The sequence below is a fragment of the Sorex araneus genome, chromosome 5 (assembly GCF_027595985.1).
Source record: "Sorex araneus isolate mSorAra2 chromosome 5, mSorAra2.pri, whole genome shotgun sequence".
Taxonomy (NCBI): domain Eukaryota; kingdom Metazoa; phylum Chordata; class Mammalia; order Eulipotyphla; family Soricidae; genus Sorex; species Sorex araneus.
The window spans coordinates 103,295,664-103,317,497 of record NC_073306.1 but is presented as its reverse complement, the minus strand read 5'-3'; the positions used below and the strand labels follow the sequence as shown (position 1 = coordinate 103,317,497).

General features: G+C 42.2%; 1 protein-coding gene across 2 annotated transcripts in view; it reads right to left on the bottom strand.

Moving 5' to 3' along the window:
* Positions 1 to 21,217, bottom strand: part of ZNF365 (zinc finger protein 365) — a 32,132-nt gene extending 10,915 nt beyond the window's left edge. The window contains exons 1-3 of one of the 2 annotated variants that reach the window (XM_055139760.1): positions 20,869 to 21,217; positions 18,299 to 19,054; positions 2,701 to 2,881 (exon numbers count right to left, since the gene is read on the bottom strand). In XM_055139760.1, coding sequence (XP_054995735.1) covers positions 2,701 to 2,881; positions 18,299 to 19,041 — 924 coding nt within the window. In that variant the 5' untranslated portion in view covers positions 19,042 to 19,054; positions 20,869 to 21,217. The remainder of the gene's footprint in view (positions 1 to 2,700; positions 2,882 to 18,298; positions 19,055 to 20,868) is intronic. The other variant, XM_004617083.2, reaches the window with a different exon arrangement.
* Positions 21,218 to 21,834: the final 617 nt, after the last annotated feature.

Here is a 21,834-nt window from a genome sequence, read left to right as displayed (position 1 = left end):
AACATAAAAATAAATATATGCATACATATACTTTTGTACATGAACACCTGATTAGAGAGTCAAGATGCCGTCCAACTTTAACCCTATGGTACAGCAATATGAGAAATATGACTGGCTAAAACCAGGGAAACAAACTTAACAGAGAAAAGAGGCATCAAAATATCAATTCCAAGAAGCTAATTTGGCAATCTTCTACAGCTCTTTCCTCTCTTTAAAAAGTCCCTGGGATTAGGAGAAAATTTTAGGCATTTCCTAGTTCTGGATTACAAGTCAGTCTAGACACTTTATTACATGGATGCTACATTTTAGCTTCAACCACCACAGTTAGGAGTCAGAGGCTGACCATTTTAATTTTAAGGAAGAATTAGAAACTCATTAAAGCAATTGTTATTGCCCAGTCAGAAGTTACAGGGGGAAACAGTCTGAAAGTCAGGCATTTAAACCTCACATCTGAGCTTTGTGACCTGGTGCCACAGTCTCCCCTAAAAGAGGGGAAGGTATAAGAGGTCAAAAAGGGCTCAAGGCCTTTCTCCACGCATGGCTAGGTTTGACTTGACTTTCTCCATCCCAATGAAGAGAGAGAATGCAGAAGAGGAATAAAAGTCCACTCTCAAAAGGTACTGGTGGAAGATCACAGACACTAAGAAAATAAAAAAAAATATGTCAAGTAGTTTTGATTGCAGTGGCAGCTTGAAACTGTTTTGATTACAGTCACCAAAATCTCACAGATGCAGCAAATTTGCTTTTTTCCCAGTCTTCTTTTGTTCTTGATCAGAAAGTTCTCTCATTTGCATTATTGCAGTTCTCTAAGGCTGGGCACTTACTGTGAGAATGACAGAGAATTTCTTCATTTCACTCCTCCTGACTCTTTCCTCCAATGCTCCCATCTTTCTTCCTCTCTCTCCAATCTGCTTTTCATTTATTCCCTTTTTTCATTTAATATTCAGATTAAATCTCGAGCTTAATCCTTGCTTCCAGAAAACTTGGAACTAAAACTCATTTAAGTCAGTCAACAGCAACCCTACTGATCTTTTTGATAACACGTTTCCTATTTTTCTCTTCCATAGGTATATTCCATATAGAAGGAAGAGAGAGTCTAAGAATCATTTTCATCTTTTGAGATAGAAACAAGTATAAAGTTCAATGAATAATGAAAATATTATAATAAGCCTTTGTGGGTTTCAAAAAATCCTTTCTCTCTATTCCACCAAGGAAATGATATAGAGGGAAAATATTTCACCATTTCCCTTCCAAACACACTGGAGAATCTTGATTAAGCCACATTTGTGAGCCTGGACCTACATCCATATCTAGAGTTCTGATATGAACTGTGAAGGATTCTTAAGTCTCTGAAACTCTGTGCAAAATTGTATGCAAAAATATACTCTAAACCAGAAATACCACTCTTGTCACTGTCACTGTCACCCCGTTGCTCATCGATTTGCTTGAGCAGGCACCAGTAATGTCTCCAATGTGAGACTCGTCATTACTGTTTTTGGCATATCGAATATGCCACGGGTAACTTTTCCAGGCTCTGCCGTGCGGTCGGGATACTCTCGGTAGCTTGCCAGGCTCTCCGAGAGGGGCGGAAGAATTGAACCCAGGTCAGTTGCATGCAAGGCAAATGCCTGCTGTGCTATTACTCCAGCCCACATACCACTCTTGAAGTTTTCTAATTATTTTTTCAATGTCAGGGATCGAATCCCAGGGCTTCAGACATTCCAGGCAGGTGATCTATCACTAAGAAATATTCCTGGCCCTTTTTCTAAATTTTGTTGAAAATCTATTCAAAGAATGATTAATCTATAGTGTCTCTCATACAGTATCTTCCTATTAAGCAGTGAAAGTAAATGGTTAAATCTGGAGGTATTGAGAACAGTCAGCATTTCAGATTTTCTTCAGAAGCTCTAAAACAAGACAGTTTAGCTTTCTTTGGTGGGGGGTGGAGGCCGGGGGATCTGGGCCATACATACCCAGCAGCAGGCAGAGGTTACTGTGGTTCTATGTTCAGGAAAGACCCCTGGCAGTGCTTGTGACCATACATAGTGCTGGGTTTCAAATAAGAGAGATACGGTATAAGGCAATTGCCTTAACCTTTTTACTATCTCCCCAGCTCTCAATACACCTTCTCTTCTTCCTGAGACCAAGACTAGGACAGATGAATTACTTGGTGAATTCAGATCCTGTTATTTTTCAGAATATAAAACTATTTCAACTATGAATTTCAGACTGGAGCAATAGCACAGTGGGTAGGGCGCTTGCCTTGCATGCGGTTGATGGGGGTTCGATTCTTCTGTCCCTCTTGGGTAGCCTGGCAAGCTACCGAGAATATCCCACCCGCACAGCAGAGCCTAGCAAGCTACCCATGGCGTATTTGATATGCCAAAAACACTAACAACAAGTCTCACAATGGAGATGTTACTGGTGCCCACTTGAGCAAATTGATGAACAATGGGAAGAAAGTGCTACAGTGCTATGAATTTGGCTTGGGTGAAAAGCAGGGAGAGGAAGAAGTAGAGATGGTGCGGGCAGGAATTTGCTTACTCCATACATCCCTTCCATAAGCAGGCCAGGGTCTGGGCAGTGATTTCAAATGATATCTGCAGAGTCCCTGAGAATCCCTCCCCACTTCCTTTTTCTCTGACCTAGATCCAAGATGCTCCGGGACCTCACATATATCAGGAGATCTGCAAGACTCACCACATGCTCACTGATGTCACGGCATAGGCCCGAGGCTTGCTGGCTCTGGTAGAACTCTAACTGCTTTTCTGCCAACTCCACCCGCTGCAACAGATTCTCAATGAAATCCTGCAGACGAGCTTTCCCTTGAACTTCCTTCTCAGCAGCTGCTTCCAGGAAATGGTTGAAACTCACAACTTCTCTGCAAGGCAAAAGTGTCACAGGTAGAGAAAAGGAGACAGACGTTCATTCGTGAAACGCATTTATTGGCGCTTAGTGTGTTTGGGTTTTGCCCTAGACAGTCTGGTCATAGCAAAGTGCAGAGAGAAAAGTACATTGTAGTGATGACATTGAGACTGGATTTTAGCGGAAGGAGACAACTGCTGCAAAATACACAAATAAATGTATAGTGTGATGAGTACTAAGAAGAAAACAAACTGAGTGCAAGGAGATGAGAGAAAGAGGGAGAAAGACGAGAGAAAATGCGATTTCAGAAAGCAAAGTCATCTACGACTTTCTAGATGGAGTTGCATTTGAACATACCCCTGACGGGAGACAAGTCTTGTGGAGAGCTGGCAAGAGCAAGCAAGGGCCTTGGCGGAGTGAAGCGAATGTAGCAATGGGTTTGAAGGATCACTATGGGGTCTGTGTGGCTAAGGGGAAGACAAGAGTGGAGAAGTACATAGAGCTTCACAGGTCAAAGCCCACAGAGTCAATGTCAGATTTTATTACAAATGGGATGGGAGAAAATCATACATTTTCCGAATAAGTTCTGTATTCATTTTATAAGTCTGGCTATTATGGGGGGGGGGGGGAAGGCTCCTGGTAAGAAAGCAAGAGGCCATAAGAAAACCTTAGTTAATATAATGTGTTACCCTCTCCTACACACACACACACACACACACACACACACACACACACACACACACACTTCACACACACATTGTTTGGAGGCCATTACCCAGTAATGCTCAAGAGCTACTATTGGTTCTGTGCTTAGGGGTCGTTCCTGTTGTTGTTTGGGGGTCACACCCCACTTGGGATCAAACCCGGGCCTCTGACATACCAAGCAGGTATGGAGTTCATTAAGTTGCAACTTTCTAACCCCCAACAGTATATTTTTCAACTAAAACTGGAGCATCCTTTGAAATGCCCCTTGAGTATAGCCAAGATCCTCTAGGCAAACTATTTCAGCCAACATCGAAGCACTGTATAGTCTAAAGACGGAAACAAAAATGTCAAAAATTCTCGTTTCATTGTGATTCACAAATCTCAAAACTGTAATTTTGCATCTTCTTTATTTTATTTCTAATATATAACTTTCCTAAGTTGTAAGGTCTTTATAAAAATATTCAAATATGTTATAAACTAATAGAAAATATGACATGATACTCTATTAAAATTTTGGTAGCCATCCTTATAAGCACCTCTACACACACACACACACACACACACACACACAAACACATACATACAGTACTTAACCTATTCCCAGGCCAAGTACCAGGTAATTAATACCACCAATACTGAATACTAACACAATTTTCTTCATTCAATTTGTCTCACTTTAAAATTCATGAACAACCTTTCAGCCATCTGCTTGTATGTTCACCTATCTGCAGTGTGGCCAATGAATTCCTAATTTTATTACCTGCTAGATGCAGTAGGGTTATTTTTTGCCTGTCTTCGAAACATCTTTCAAGTATCAAAGAGCATCCATTCATTTTTCCATACATACTAAACATAGGAAGACTGAAAACTATGAAAACTATGATTATATTCACCCTTTATCATAAACTGCTTTTAAAATTAATTGTATATATTTTTTTATAGGTTCCACAACTGGCAATGCTGGGTGAAGGGGGCATTCAGGGCTGGAAATTAAATCAGAGCCCTGCACATTCCAGGTACATGCTCGACCAGTCGAACAATCTCTTTGGCACTTCCTGCTTCATTTCAGTTGTAGAGGGGGGATGACTCCCTAGTGATGTTCTAGAGTAAAGGGTCATAATACAGAAAATAGGCCTGTTGGTATAAGCTTGATGGTTCAATACTAGGGTTCCACAATGTGGTATTGTTCATACCCAGTGGGGTTTTCAACAACTAGGGCCACAAACATCAATTGGGGGTGCGTGAGTGTCGGGGGTTCTGCATGACCAGAACCTAAACTCAGGGATTCACATGCAAGACATGTACCCATGTGCCCCTTTGCGTATCTATACCGCTGACTCCCTTTCTCACTTTAGAATAATGAATGGACCCAATTTTTAAAAGTCTAATCTCAGTTTTTCTAGATCGTTATTTAAAACCACTCCTGTCCTGCATCTTCCCAACCTCCACCTGATCTTTGTTTTCCCGTAAGCCTCCTGCTTTCTTGAGCATAGACTTTAAGGGAAACATGGCCGAGAGCATTGCAGGTTCTTCTATCTGTATGACTAGTCATTGAGAATGCTTTATAATCAGTTGGGTTTTTTTCCCTAGAAATATGTCATATGATACTTGGCCACGCTGAAACTTTTCTGATGCTTTGTACTGAGTTAAATGTCTCTACAAAACCTAAGGAAAGACATATTTATAAGAAGAGAGAAAAGTATTAGTCACAATAATGAGTCACTTAAATAATTTCTCATTATAGCAGGACCCCCAACTATTTTTGCTAGTTTCTCATCTAAGATAAACATAAACCCCAAGCTCATAATAATTCCATTAACTCTTAGTAGCTAAGAAGTATTCACATAAGAGAAAAAAGTTCCCTGGGAAAGAGTTCTCTCTTATCCTCCAGTTTCAAGTTTATTTCCAGATGTTTCCGCCTGTGCCCTGAATAGAAGATGTACACTGTTCAAGCTGTTCAGGTTATGGACACAAGCCAGTTTTCAAGTTCCACCATCATTTACATGCTAGGTATCACCAAACTTAACTAGCAGCAAGATAACGGCAAGTTCAGTTCATATCCCACTGCTAGATCCTAGTTCTGGCTAGGATTCTTTGGATGGAATATCTTCACACTCAAATACAGCACTGAAAACAAGATGCAGAGAAATGGGTATACCTTCCTCTTTCCAACATTATTGCTTCAATTCATTTGGAGGCAAGCCTATTTTAGATATTTCCTAGGTGATATTTAACTGACCATAACTGAATCATGCAACAGCCTCCAAACTATACTTAGATGGAAAACAACCGAGACACCATAACTTCTTCACAAAAACAAAAGCAGAGAAGAGTTTTCTGGGTTCTTTTTCCCCTTCTTCCCAATTTGTTTTGGTTTATACTCTTTACTATGTTTTTCTCATTAAACATATTTCTCATTTATTATGGGAAATGTGAAAACCAAATCTAACTAGGTATGGGCTGACTCAGCTTTCAGTTGTCTTCCCTGAACCCATCATTGAATGCAATCAAAATACAGTATTTGTAGTAACTAATATTTTAAGGGGACAGAGAAGAGACTGGGAAGATAACTCTAATAGAGCACATGACTACACATGTTCAAGGCCCTGAGTTCAATCCCGCCCCCCCCACACACACACACACTACAGGCAGGGGCTCCTCAGACCCTCCATCCCAGCAATGCCAGAGGTGGCCCTGGTGGTCCCCAAGCACCAATTAAACTGCACTAACCACTAGGGCCAAGCTTGGCTGAGAATGATCCTTTGCCTACAAACAGTGCTGAGTGTGGCCCTTATAATAAAAAGTTTAAAGGACACGGAAGAAACAAAAAATGATCTATAATCCCACCTCCCAGAGATTATATTGTCAACATACTATTATATTTTTTTCAGCCTCCCTTCTCTATGCATATTTACTATTCTTAGGCTCTCAGGGTGCATGCTTTTAGAATACAAAACAACAGTATTTGACAGCTTAATCTCATAGAATTAACATTACAAAAGCAGGAAAACATCTGAACTCAACAATTTATGACTGTGGCTGTATTTTTAAATCATGTCATGCCTTGCGACTGGTTCTAGATAAAACTTTTTTAAATTAATGGGAATGTTCCTAGCTGGTCTTAGTGTTTTGTCATGTGATAGAAGAGAAGCATCTTTTTCTATACTCTCTTTATCCAATTATTTGGTGTCCGAAGCTGAGAAGTTAATGCCCTTTGTGTTTCTAACCAACCTGGCAATAACGCTAACCTAATTTCAGTTTATGGATGTTTCATATCAACCTTTTTTTTATAGCCAGTTAAAATAAACTTGATGATTTAATTTTAAGAGATAAATTATGTAAGACACAGAGTAGGAAAAATTAATTGTACTGAGACTGTGTTTCTGTACTAGATAAAAAATAAATAAAAATTCCTAGTAACAAACTTGGACTAGCATAGGTGTACAAGTTCTGCTCCTCCTTCACCTCCTGTTCAGTCAGAAGTAAAAATATTTATTTATTTATTTATTTATTTATTTATTTATTTATTCTTGGGTCACACCCAGCGATGCTCAGGGGTTACTCCTGGCTTTGCACTCAGGAATTACTCCTGGCGGTGCTTGGGGGACCATATGGGATGCCGGGGATCGAACCCGGGTCGGCCCCATGCAAGGCAAACGCCCTACCCGCTGTGCTATCGCTCTGGCCCCCAGAAGCAACAATATTCAGAAACACTTATTTTCCCAAAAAATATTGCTGAATCATTGAATGGGAAAGACACTTAACTATTTTGGAACTGTAACCTCTTTCAAATTATATTCCAATCAGTAAGATATCCAATCAAAGTGTAAAACAGACCAGTGATTCCAGTGTAAGGGAGAAGGAAATATGCACTGATGCGGTTCCACATTCAAATTGTAATTAAACTTTAAGAAACACAACTGTCCAGTCTCGGCATAATATCGAAGTAGAATATTCATTAGTCTCTGAAAAGACTATAAAATCCTCCTGTTTCCCTACATGTGTCTTTGTGAAAATGGATTTCCTTCATGCTGCTTCAACTGAAACAATAAATTTGCAGCAGATTTAAGGCAGGAGAAATAACAAGTTTCAGCTGCCTTCAATTAAATTTAAGATTAAAATTGTCAAGCTCATATAACAAATAATACAAGCTTTTACTATATTCCTTTTGGGAAAATGGTTCTTTTTCACAGAAATATTTCACATTAAGAAGCAGTGGATTGAGGGGCTGGAGAGATAGCACATCCGGTAGGGCATCTGCCTTGCACTCGGCCAACCCGGGTTCGATTCACAGCATCCCATATGGTCCCCTGAGCACCACCTGGGTAATTCCCGAGTGCTGAGCCAGGAGTGACCCCTGTGCATCGCCAGGTGTGATGCAAAAAAAAAAAAAAGCAGTGGATTGATATACCAAGAGTAGCATACCCCATTTGATGGGTGTAAGGTAGAAGACAATCAATCTTGATTAAAAAATACTAATACATATATATTCTAACAACATGTTAATAATCTGTAATACAGGGGCTTAATGGCTCCAAAATGAGATACAATTTTTACACACTTTCCTCTAAGTAAAACTTTTTGTATCATTTTTAGTCAATTATTCATAACAAGCAATACAAAATGAATTATTTAGCATCTGCCTTTGGTGCAGGCTTGGGTGGTGGTGGGAAAATTTGAAATAATGTTGGTAGGAAGATGTATTGGTGGTAGAATTCATATTGAAATATTGAGTGTAACAATTACTGTGAACAACTCTTTGAAAACAAAATTTTTAAAAAGAAGCAGTGTATTATCTAATATTTGTGTTTACCTAATATAATCACTGTATCACTGTCATTCCATTGCTCATCAATTTGCTCAAGCAGGCACCAGTAACATCTCCATTGTGAGACTTGTTACTGTTTTTGGCATATCCAATACGCCACAGGTAGCTTGCCAGGCTCTACTGTGCGGACGGGATACTCTCTGTAGCTTTCTGGGCTCTCCGAGAGGGACAAAAGAATCGAACCCAGATCGGCTGCATGCAAGGCAAAAGCCCTACCTGCCGTGCTATCACTCCAGCCCACCTAATATCATAACTATCAATAAATAAGACACACCCAACAAACCTTTTGGGGGTCCTCAGATTTCTTTACGTGAAGTAAAAAGATGGAGAAATAGAATTAAAGGGAAGAAATGGCAGGGTGGGTATCACACCTGTGGCTTGTTCAGACTTCACTTCCACTGAGCAGATGGAAGTAGCATCTAGTACTGGGGACTGAATCCAGGCCTCCCACATGCAAAGCAAGAGCTCCAGCCCATTGAGCAGGCTCCCAACCCAGACCAGTACATTGGAGAACTGCTGTCATGCTGTGTTCAGAGATAACCAGAGACCTTAGAACTCCCAAGGATGGGGGCCAGATAGAGGGTGTTTGCATTGCATGCAGCTGACCTGGATTTGATCCCCAGCATCCCATATGGTCCCCCAAGCATCTTCAGGAGTGACTCCTGAGCACAGAGCCAGGACTGACCCCTGAGCATTGCTGGGTGAGGCCCAAAAACAAAGAAAAGAAAAGAAAAGAAAAGAAAAGAAAAGAAAAGAAAAGAAAAGAAAAGAAAAGAAAGAACAGAAAAGAAAAGAAAAGAAAAGAAAAGAAAAGAAAAGAAAAGAAAAGAAAAAATGAAAGGGAAGGGAAGGGAAGGGAGAAAAAGAAAGGAAAGGGAAGAAAAGAAAAGAAAAGAAAAGAAAAGAAAAGAAAAAAGAAAAGGGAAGGGAAGGGAAGGGAAGGGAGAAAAAGAAATGAAAGGGAAGAAAAGAAAAGAAAAGAAAAGAAAGGAAAAGAACTCCCGAGGGTGGACAGTGTACACTGGACACAGATAAGATATAGCCAAATCTATATATTTATTTGTTCCATTCTTTAGTAACTCCAAAAACATTTGTTGAATGATGTAGTGATCCCTTACGTGGCAGGAGAAGTTGATGATAAAAGCAACAAAAACTTAAATATGTAATTACGAAGCTGGGGTGACTATGACTAAGAAAAAAATAATATGATGCTATCAGAGAAAAGGGTATATGCCTTGTGTGGTTTTATTTTAGGTTCTCAACCCTGTGACTCAGAATATAATGTGAAAGATGGAGAGGCAGATGAGAAGATAAGGATGAATAAGAGGGAAATACAATCTGGATGTGGAGACATACCAGCTCTGGGCAAGTGAGCTGATCTAAGCTAATTCCAGACCACCTTTGACTCTGAATTCAAGTTTTGCGTTAGAGTATAAAAAGTGTTCATTTAAAAACGCTATTTGTTGTTAAAGGAAAAAAATTACAGTCTAAGGCACTAACTAATGTTCATTATAGTTTCAGATAATAATTTGCAGCCCTAAATACCTACCAGTCTCCTGAAATACAGAAAGTCTACCACATATTACCTTACCACTATACCATCATACCATTATGTCACTATACCATAATACCACTATTCCACCATTCCATCATACTACCAAACCCGTCACTTTGATCTTGTCTGGAAGAAAGAGGCACTAGGTAAAAAGCACTTTAATTTTTTAATTATTATTTTTATAACATGTTACACATAACTTTATTTTAGGCACCATGGCTTTCAATGCTGTTAATGATAGTTTCATGCATAAAACATAGCACCATAGCCTTTACTAGTGTTCATTTCCCTCTTCCATTGTCCCACTGTCAACACTCCCATCCTATCCCCACCCCCACACCACCACTTAAAAAAGTGGGGTTATCTGCTTCTGTTGCCTCCAGGCATTTTTAATTTTCTTGTAAAAAGCACTTCTAATGTCGAGGCTGGAGCAGTAGCACAGCGGGTAGGGCATTTGCCTTGCACGAGGCCGACCTGGATTCAATTCCAAGCATCCCATGTAGTCCCCTGAGCACCTCCAGGGGTAATTCCTGAGTGCAGAGCCAGGAGTAACCCCTGTGCATCGCCGCGTGTGATCCAGAAAGCAGAAAAAAAAAAGCACTTCTAATGTCTCAGGGGACCATATGTGATGCCAGGGATAAACCCAGCTTGACCTCATGCAAGGCAAGTGCCCTATTCACTGTACTATGGCTCCAGGCCTGTTTTTATCTGCTGGTGCTCTTTAGCCTTAAAAAAAAAATTCATTGTTGGGGTGGGGTGAGGGGGAGGATGGGGCCACACCCAGCAAAGTTAGGAGTAAGCCCTGCATGTGCTTGGGTGTCTACATGTGGTGCCAAGGATAGAACCAGAGCCAGCAACATGCAAGGAAATTTCCTTAACCCCTAAGCTATCACTCCAGCCCATGTCCGGTAGTCTCACTCTCACACTGGTATTCATTAATGCACATCCCGCCCTTTCTGCTCCTGCATCAGTGCTCTCCCTCTATTCAGCCAGACTCTTAGTTTAGCACACACTGATTTACCAGGCCCTGGTCCTCCCTCCCCTCCCCTTCTCAAGTCTGCACTCTCATTTTAAATTAAATTATTATTTTTTCTTTGTTTCTGAGGGTCATATCCAGCAGTTCTCAGAGGTCTGTTTCCTGCTGAGTGTCTGGTTCGGGTGTGTGTGTGTGTGTGTGTGTGTGTGTGTGTGTGTGTGTGTGTGTGTGTGTGTGTGTGTGTGTGTGTGTGTGTGTGTGTGTGTGTGTGTGGTGTGTGGGGTGGAGTTGTCATCCTTGTGGTACCTCAAGGACCATGTGGTGCTGGGGATCAAACCAGGGCCTCCTGCCATCCTGCATACACCCCTGCCCAGGCATGCACTTTCAATGATTCCTGCAACCTTAGGGCTTTCCTGCTAGGAAGTTTTTTGCTTCACAATTCCCCAACCACTCGCCCCCCCCCCCCAACACACACCCTTTAGGGTGGAGAGAAGGGGATCTTCTGTACTTTCCTGCAGAACTGTGAACCCTGTGACAGAGGTGATGTTAGAATACCAGAAGAACCCTGATCCTTCACAAGACACTCTTAGTATCTAGCAGAAGCCCAGCACAAAATAGGGCTTAATTTTGGCCACGTGTGTGAAATGTGCGCCTACATCTCTAGTTGAAAATCTTTTTTTTTTTTTTTCTTTTCGGGTCACACCTGGTGATGCACAGGGGCTACTCCTGGCTCATGCACTCAGGTATCAATCACTCCTGGTGGTGCTCAGAGGACCATATAGGATGCTGGGAATCGAACCCAGGTTGGCCGCGTGCAAGGCAAACACCCTACCCGCTGTGCTATCGCTCGCCTCCCTACTTGAAAATCCTGAGTTGAAAAAAATTGGTTTTTAGGTTTCTTTTCATCCTTCTGCAAATACTGCAGCATAAAACCAGTTCAGTAACCTACAGAAAAGAGGGCAGGTACCTCCAACAGGAGTGGGGGTAAGCATTAAATTGATGCTTCTCCTCTATTCTTACAGAACACTTTAACCTCGGATTTTCCTCCCAAAGGCAAAGCTCTACCAAGTAATTTAAATTTCATTTTACATTACTGATTTATGAAACCCTTCAAAGGTGTGTGAAATGGTAAAAATAACTCTGGTTAAAAATACTCTAGCTATTGATCACAGAACACCTCAAGACAGCCACTAGGCAAATAATGAAGCTGGAGTCCACTTGCTCCAGGCACCCCAGCCCTGCGTGTGTACGGGAGGGGGAGGCAGAGAATGGGGACTTTTCATTGCAAACTCTGAGCCCTGTTCAACTCCTATGTAGCACACCAGCTTCCACAGGATAGAATCTTGCCTTATACTTGGAGCTACATTATACCTCTGCTCTCATTAGCCCTGTGCCTTATTGGACGTTTGAGGGGAGTTCTCTGGATAAACTAAAATGGCTATCATTTTTTTTTTTTTTTGCTTTTTGGGTCACACCCGGCGATGCTCAGGGGTTACTCCTGGCTTTGCACTCAGGAATCACTCCTGGTGGTGCTCAGGGGACCATGTGGGATGCTGAGAATTGAACCCTGGTCGGCCACATGCAAGGCAAATGCCCTGCCCACTGTGCTATTACTCCAGCCTCAAGGGTATCATTCTTACTGTAGCACTGTCATCCCATTGTTCATCGATTTGCTTGAGTGGGCACCAGTAACATCTCCATTGTGAGACTTGTTACTGTCTTTGGCATTATCAAATACACCACGGGTAGCCTGCCAGGCTCTGCCATGCAGGAGGGATACTCTCCGTAGCATGCTAGGCTCTCTGAGAGAGACGGAGGAATCAAACCTGGGTTGGCCGCGTGCAAGGCAAACGCCCCACCCATTGTGCTATCGCTCGAGTCCATCATTCTTACTGTATCACTGTATCACTGTCATCCTGTTGCTCGTCGATTTGATGGAGCGGGCACCAGTAACGTCTCCATTGTGAGACTTGTTACTGTTTTTGGCATTCTTACTAAGAACTATAAAAAAAAACATACTGTTCCTGGGGAGGCCAAATCATTCCTAACTGTTCTAAGTATACCTGACCACAATTATAAACTAAGTCCTTCAGCTCAGAGTGACAGAAAGAGGTAAAAGGCAGAAGTTACTGACAAAAGAGCCAGGAGACAAGACATGCTCTAAATATTCCAAAATGTTTCTGGGTCTCCACATTTAACCAGTGTCATCTCTAAGAGGGCTTGTTTAAAATCCAGTATTTTGTAATTTAGGTTGTAAAGCTGCAAGAAACACAGCCCAGAAAGATAATACCCTACTTACATAAATATATTAAAATGCATGGAGCACAGGAAAGAGAATATCCTATTTATATAAACATATTAAAGTGCAGAACAGATACCCCCACCCTGTCCCACTGAATTCTACATATAACTTTTTTTTTCTTGATCTTCTTGCTAGCTATGGATCTAGTTTGGAAACCAAGTTGTCTTTAGAGTTTTAGTAACTCAACCAGGGAAAGAGGTAATGAAGCAGCAAAAGGATTTAGCCATGCAAAGCATGTTATCAGGTAAAACTTGACTTTCAAAGACCAGATGGCGACAACTAGAAGCCCACATGGACATTACCTGCTCTGGCGACAACCTTACATGTCTTTTGTATGCACCTTGTGATCTGCTTGATATATATTTTACCTTCTGATCTATTCTTGTCATGAAAGCAAGAACTGGGTTCATGAGGTTATCTACCCGAACCTAGATTTGTCTTCTGGATGACTCTGGATTACATGCAGTGTAACTGATGAGGAAAGAAGGGAAAGATTTTATCTACCCTAGCTAGCAAAGGAGTAGGATGAAAATTATAGGTGGAATTGTAAAGAGGCCCTCACCACAGTCAGAGCTGGCAGCCTCACATGCTCCACCCTGATCAGAGAGTAAACTTAAAAGTCTTTCTGGGGAGTTAAAAGCTCCAGGCTGGTGTTCCGGAAGCTGAAGATCACAGCCACACTTATGACACCTCCATATCCCCATCTCCCAGCACCTTTGATGTCAGCTGACATTTTCTTTAATCTCATCCAAAATAAAAATGATGTCACCACAGCAGCCCTCTCAAAATAGCAAAGCAGCAAGCCCATTACAAAACGGGCCAGATTCCGTGTTACATAAGTCTTGGTGCTTTAGGCAAATATCACATTTTTAAAAGTCTGGCAAAGGCATAATAAAGTAATGGGAAACGGACTCGGCAGAAAACACAGGGAAATTGGGTTCCAGTCTTAGTACTGTCAATAAATGTTATCCTTGGGCAAGTCATCCCACTGTTTTGTGCCTTAAATTTTTCAGACTTATAAAACAATGGTACTTTCCTATTGTGTGTGTGTGGGAGGGGGGTGAGCACTAGTTTGTTTTCGGTGTGTTTTCTTTTGAGATTTTTGGGTTATACCCAGTGGTGCCAGAGATTGAACCCAAACTTTCTGCAGGCAAAACATGCACTTACTCTGTTGAGCAATCTTTCCAGTCCAAGATGAGATAGTTATACTAAAGGAGAGGTTACTTTCTCTAAAGGTTTAGAGGTTACAAGCTCTAAAATTACAAAGTCCCCTTAGGGGTCATCTTTCACAGTCTTTTCCCTGCTGCCCCTTAAGATTTCCCCATCGTACAAGCAACATAATATGCAGTCAAATGTGGGATTACTGTTATTTGTACGGTTTTCTTCAAAGTCTAGGTGGCAAATTCAGCCAAGTTTCAGCTACCATTACCACTACATTCAGCATTCCTTGTTACCTTACCCCAAGGTTGGTAGGATTGATTTACATGATTACGGGCAGTGCTACCCTACAGCTCTAAGTACTCTTGAATAAGTAAATACCTATTTCAATAGGACTTTCAAAGTTGCACAGACTTTAGGCAGACAATGAATAACTTCTTTTTTGGCTTTTCATGCCAGAAATATATGAATTTCTCACTATAGAGGTACAATGAGACTGCCAATTTAAACTATTTATTCTGTAATACAGTTTAAATATGACTTCTACAATTCAAGCTAGTTCCATGAATAGATGGCCTCAGGGCAGAATTGGCTCTAGAATCTTTTATTTCCATTTGAAAGAAAGAATTTTTAAACTTGAGGAGGGAAAATCCATAAGCAAGAGAGCCTTGTTTGAATGTTAAATACCAACTGTTTCATTTTTTAAAAATCAATTCTACCATCTGTATCCCCAGAGCTTAAGTCAATCTGAAATGGAATTGTAACAACCTACTTCTTTCACAAATAGGCCTTGAGAGCTCATCTGGAAGGATCTAGCCATTTCTGGTGAATTCCTTAGCCACATAGGGTCTTCCCTCAAGACACAACCAAAAGGCTGCCCCTTGTTTTGATGGTGCATCTCTGTGGAAGTGTGGTAGGAGGAGAGGGCTTGGCCCTGGCAGTGATATTTAGGCCAGTCAATCAGATATCAGTAGTTTGAAAGATGGGCAGCCTGCCCATGGAGGAGGGAAGGTGGCAAGACAACAGTATAGGAACTGAGGACTCTAAACACAACTGCTCTCTCAGACCAAGAACTCTAGTGTTTTTGCTGTAAATAAGACTCTTTCAGTCCTATTTTATATACAGAAAGAGGGATTATTTGATGCTTGAATAGAAAAGCTGATGGAATGGGCCAAAAAGAAAGCCAAGTGATGACAGAAAAATAAAGACTTTGTGTTTTTTTTTAATATTAGAAAGTTTAAGACCATGCCATAGTACTGTCATTTTAATTGGTGTCATTTTTTAAAAGCCATTTATCTGTTTTTCTACTACCAGAAAATGTCATACTGAAGACCGTCTCAAAATTGATGTTCAGACATTCTTAGAAAAATAATATGAACGAAACCATTTAAGGACACTAACTGAGGCACTATTACTAACACTGAACACACTAGAAACATTAAACAAAGCTAAATAAATATAAATAAATAAAAAACAAAGATAAATATATCTATTTATTTATTTATAAATAGGTATATTTATAACTAAACTGATTAAAACCAGTCATGACACATCATGGACTACCATGCAATGGCCAAAAGAAGTGACACAATTTTATGCTATAACAAACTGAAGAAGCCCTCAAGACAGTATATGAAAACAAAAGCAAATTCCACACACAAATGGCACAAGATTATGTCATGGCTTCATTTGGGAAAACAGAATATAAACACAAAATACATATGTTGAATGCATACCATAAAAAGGTCAAGAAGAACATTCACTAAGCTAAGTAAATAGTGGCTATCTCCGGAGGTTAGTGTGGCATGGGGTGGGGTGGGGCGGGATGCGGACTGTGTGGGTGGGAGGGTGGGTGGTAAGTGAGTGTGTGGTGTTGGGGATCAAACCCAGGGTCTCATAGGTGGAAAATATGTGCTTTGCCACTGAGTCACATCCCCAATAGGGAACTTCTACCCTGTTAAATGTCTCTGTTGCTCATTCATAGATACATTTGTTTTTCAAATGTCCTTAGATAATAACACCAGACTAATTATAACACATTGCCATTTTGATCAATATATTGCCCACTTTTTCATAAGCCAGAGCGATAGCACAGTGGTTGGCCGTTCGCCTCTCACGAGGCCTACCCGAGTTTGATTCCTCCGCCCCTCTCGGAGAGCCCGGCAAGCCACCAAGAGTATCGAGGCCGCTTGGCAGAGCCTGGCAAGCTACTTGTGTGTATTGGATATGCCAAAACAGTAACAATAAGTCTCTCAATGAGAGACATTACTGGTGCCCGCTCGAAAAATCGATGAGCAAAGGGATGACAGTGACAGTGACAGATAGAAATCTTGAGCTTAGCACTACAAACAAGTTAGATATTTGACAATGACTTAGATTTATTTGTATCACTAGACCTAACTATATTAAGATAGACCTAAAACCTAGACTACATGTAACTATTTAATCCTCGACCTATTTTGTCATCTTCATTCTTCCCATTCTCTAGGTCTAGGCAACCCTTACCTCAAATCCCACTTTAATGATTACTTATAGAAATACAAAATTACAAACAGAGAAATTTTGGTTACCTTTTAAATTTACTGGTTTTGCATCACATGTGAAATATCCCATATCTAATTCTACTCCTTTCTCTGCTGACAGGGCAACCTGCCCCATCAACCATGGTTTCAATGCTGTGGTGTTAATCACCTAGGTGGCAAAGTGGTCCAGGTACTAACTTCCCAACTGGAAATGCCAAAATCCAGAAGAAATTAATATCTATACTAAGCAAATAAATCAGTGGCACATTCATACCTGTTCTCACTACCTAATTTAACAGTATATCTAGCTGAGTTGAATAGGCTTTCCCTTGAGATAGAATATCAACAGTTAGTAAGATAGCCAGCGATGATCGCTCTAATATATCAGGTTTCTCGGTCATTTATGAAATAGGGGAAGTTTTAATTACTCTACGTTCAACGCAGGTAGAAAAATACCAGAGGGCAAAGGAAGTATTAAATTAACTCAATCTCAATAATCAAACTCAAATTATTTAGAAACTTTCCTTCTGGGATGTGTTAGTATATCAATTTTTGAAGTCCGTTGAGTCTATGAGTTCTAATCCCCATTTAAAATCAAATTAAACCCAACATTCTGTATTTGGAATATACCCTATACACATACATTTCTAGTTTGTGCTGAATCCATGCGTATTGATAGGGACATGCTTTTCCAAATAGGATCATTTTTAAAGTGATGGCTTCTATGATCATCTCAAACTTGCGAAGGCCAGTATCTACATTTTGCGAGCAGGAAAGATTTACTCTAGTACCACATGGCATTTGACAAAAAGAAACTTCCCCAACTTAAATTATGGGAGTATGGCAATATCAGAAAGCTCCCTTTGGGATTCCTCAGTCTGCTTCTTTCAAATCATAATAGAATGAACTCTCAGTTATTGACATTTAATTAACATGAGCATATGAAACGAAATGGAAAAGAAGCTAAAATAATTGCACAGACCCTAATTTGTATTTGAACATAAGAATCATGTGTTCTTGTCCTTGTCCTCATGCTGGTGCCTCACCCAACAGGCACTTTCTGCATTGCCTTACCAGTCAACTCAACCTTGCTTGGCATGGGGAATGGAGCCCTCACAGAGAGTGCCACTCCTGTCTCCCAAAGTAGTATTTGTAGCTCCCAAGATGATACGAATCAGCTATTTTGACTTCCAGGTTGATGGGTTGCAGACCACACAGAGAATACGTTAAAAAAAAAGTGCCTCCTGGGTTCAATTGTACCGATCAGAAATACAGCCAAGGCACCTACAAGTAATGACAACCAAACCTTGCTTAACATTTGCCTGCAACTTGGGAGCAGGGACTGCCTAAGAGCATGGGGTTAGCATCCTGTTTCAGCACCACTTACTCTTCTTTCCTGAGAAGCTCCTCCTCGGATTCCGTCAGGCGTTGCCTGAGCACAGCAATCATTTCCACAGCTACGTCCACCTGTCTGTTCAGGGCTCTCTCCCTTCTTTGAACTTCCTGCTTTTTCTGAGTCAGCTGTACAAAAGCGGCCCTGACTTCCAACAGTTCAGCAGTTTTCTGGGCTAACTCTTTGGTGAGCTTATCGATTCTCTTCTCAATGGTCCGGTCTACAGCTTCCACCATCCGATTAAATTTTTCTCTGATGTGGGCCTCGAAAGAAGCTTTGGTGTCTGAGGTGGGAAGTCCAGGACTTGACTGCAGTCCATCCAGCGAGTCTGCACGCAGGTCCACTGCAGTATAGGTCTGCACATAGGACACAGGTCTCTCTGCCACCACCTCGAAAGGCTTCCTGTCCTGGGACTGCTCGTGTGCAAAACTATACAAGTTAACATAGCTGGGTTTCTGCTTCACCACATTGCCACTGCATTGTAATTTTCCTTGTTTCAGGGGTTCTGAACAAGTGACGAGGTCTGTGTCTTTGAGGGATGGAAAGAGGCTGCATTTTGTCAAGAGTGTTCTTTCCTGGTAGCTGTGACTGAATTCTAGGTGGGCCCTCAACGATGACAGGCTTCGAAATCTGGTATGGTCTCCACACCTTGGGCAGCGGAATGGTAGGCACACAGCAACATTCTCCAAGGATTCCTGCCAGGGATATCTGCTTTCCTCAAAAGCCTTCTGTTGCATTACTCTGAGAGTCCTGTGCAGCGGAAATAAAACAGGTGATTTACATGTCTGCTTAAACAGTGCTCCTGAAATGGCTCTGGCTGCTCATCTCCATGAATGCAAAGGCTTTTGTGCCATTTCAAATGACTTTTGCATATTACATAAAAATTAATTACCTGTAACTCCTGGGTAAAATCCAGGCACACCTACTCATTTCTGTATTGCCTACTGTTGCTTGTGCATCAAAGCGAAGTTAAGAAGTGAAGAGAGAGACTTTAATACCCGCACAACTTACCCTTCGGCCTTTGTATAAAAGTCTGCCAATACCTGTCTGGATTTAAAAAACTGTGAGGGAGGGAATTAACACAATCTATTTTCACAGATGAGAAAATTGGAGCAAAAAGGTAAAGTAATTAATCTAAGGCCAGATGGAAGGAGACAAATTCAAAAGTGCAGTTCAAGTTTCCTGCTGTCCTGAATTTTGTACACTAACTACACACAATTCCCTCTGTCACTGATACAATCTTGATAAGCATGAATTCATAAAATAAAGGAGACTCACATGAACTGTCAAATTAGGCCCTCAAAGAACAGGTTCAGACATTGCGTCCCACATACACATAGACAGATATGCATATATGTATATTTATCTACATATAATATATAAGTTATGATCCGACTTGAGTTATAATTCATATGTATATGATATATACATATATACAGATTTAATATTTACTTAAACATTACAACTCAAGTTGGGCACAGTTGGCACTAAGCACACGATGCCAACTAGAAATTTTTCAACCTGAGATTTTGCCTTCAATTTTGTAAACTACTGCTGCGATCGCAAAAATTAAAGTGTGATCATAACAATTATATCTCTCACCATCCCCCCCTTACTCCATATTTACTAAAATTTGGGAACCTGTATATCATTTGATAGTGGGGCCTTAGTCATGGCCAAGAGTATTCCATGTGCGAGTATATTTTCTCTGACCCTACTTTAATAAGATAACCTTTAGAGATGGACAACATTTGAACCAGGTAGGTATCAGCATAACTCTTCATACCAGGAACTTCTTGTTTCCTTATACGAATTTATTATCTTAGTCCTAGCAACAGATGACTGCTAGCAACTCAATTCTGCAAGCAGTACATATCTAGTCCCTCCAGAAATGGTTTCCTCTTAAATGCAACAAGCACTGGGCCCCCCAAAGAGGGAGCTCAGTTAAGCTTATAGACCGGGGGGGTGGGGGGGGGCGGGGAATCGTTGAGTGTACAAACTCTTCAAATAGCAGAGAGGCAAATTGCCTCCAGACAACCAGGGAAAGCTTCCAGGTTAATCAGCCTCTGGCCCTTATAACCAGGAACCTCTTCCTGTGCTACACGGACCATTTCGCCACCGTTTTCTGGGAACTGGATGCAAACCCTCCTGCACTAGCAGGTGAGCCGGGAAGGAAGGTGAAGTCCTGGGGCAATGGGAAAGCACTAGCATGTCTGGTTGTAGAACTAGGTGTCACGCACTCCCGGAGCAGGCAAGCTCTCCAGGGCCCAGTGGAAACCCCAGTCTTTGGGTTCACGAAAAAGCCCCAGCGCAGGGCTGGACATCCAGAACCATGCCTGGGGGTGTGGGAGGTCCTGGCTCTTCCCCGCCCCCACTTCGCTGCGTGCTAGCACTGGGCGGCCAGAGTGGGAACGTGAGTTCCTGCAGGTGGGGGCCGAGAAGCCCAAACCTCGCCGTGCTGCAGGACAGGACCCAACGCCCGGCCCCAGTCCCCACTGCCAGTCGCCTCCACCGCGCCCCCGGAGCCGGGCCGCAGACACCAAAGCTCAGGGGCAGCCACTTACCCGACTTGTTGCTGCAGCCACTGCTGCTGCCGCTGCTGCTGCTGCTGCGGCTAATGCTGCTGCTGCTGCGGCGGCGGCCGGTGCTGCTGCTGCGGGAGCGAAGCGGTTTTCAGCAGAGCCGTAAATCAGGCTGAACCGGGCCCCCTCCCGCCTCCCCGCACCCCCGCGCCCGGACGAGCGGCGGCCAGGGCGGAGCGTGGCGCGGGCCAGCGGGGGCGGTGCTGCCAGCTGCTGGGGATTCGCGCCCTCCCAGAGCGAACGCCCGCTGGGGTCCTGGAGGGACACCTTGGCCCTGCCCAGCTGCCCGGTGCACCTCTCCCAGCAGGGGAGCGGGCACGGGCTCAGGATTCCACTGACATCACAGGGAGGCATGCGGGGATGGCTCCGCAGGGAGGAAAGGAGGGATGCGTGCCAGCCTCCATCCACATCGCTTTCTGCAGGCCCTGGCAAGCAAGCCACCCACCCCTCCCCTCAAGGCTACACACACACACACACACACACACACACACACACCCCTCTTTCTTTACCACTTTATGTTTATTGGGGGGTGGGAGAGTTTGGATGAGAGGATGAAGCATCATGACTGGGCATCTTTGAAAATCTTTCCATAGGAGCTTCAGATATTTCCTTTAAGAGATCTTCATCCTAAACATGCTTCCCACCCACCCCAGGTAGCCAGGGTCGGGTCATAGCTTCTAGCTTTTCTGTCCTGGAGCTAGTATGACTACATCTATTCTGCGAATAATTAAGGAAGCAAACTTTGGCCTTCCCCAGCCTTACTCCGGTGTCTGGTGGGCACACCCCTTTCTCATTCCATCCTTGCACCCCTTCAGCCAGAAACCAAGGTTTATGACCCCCAAGAGATGTTCGTTTCCTCTGAAGGACCTTGATGACTCAGCTGCTTTTTATTTTTGGAAAACCTGCTTTGGCATATTCCTCATCTAACTTGAAATATCAACTCTGGAT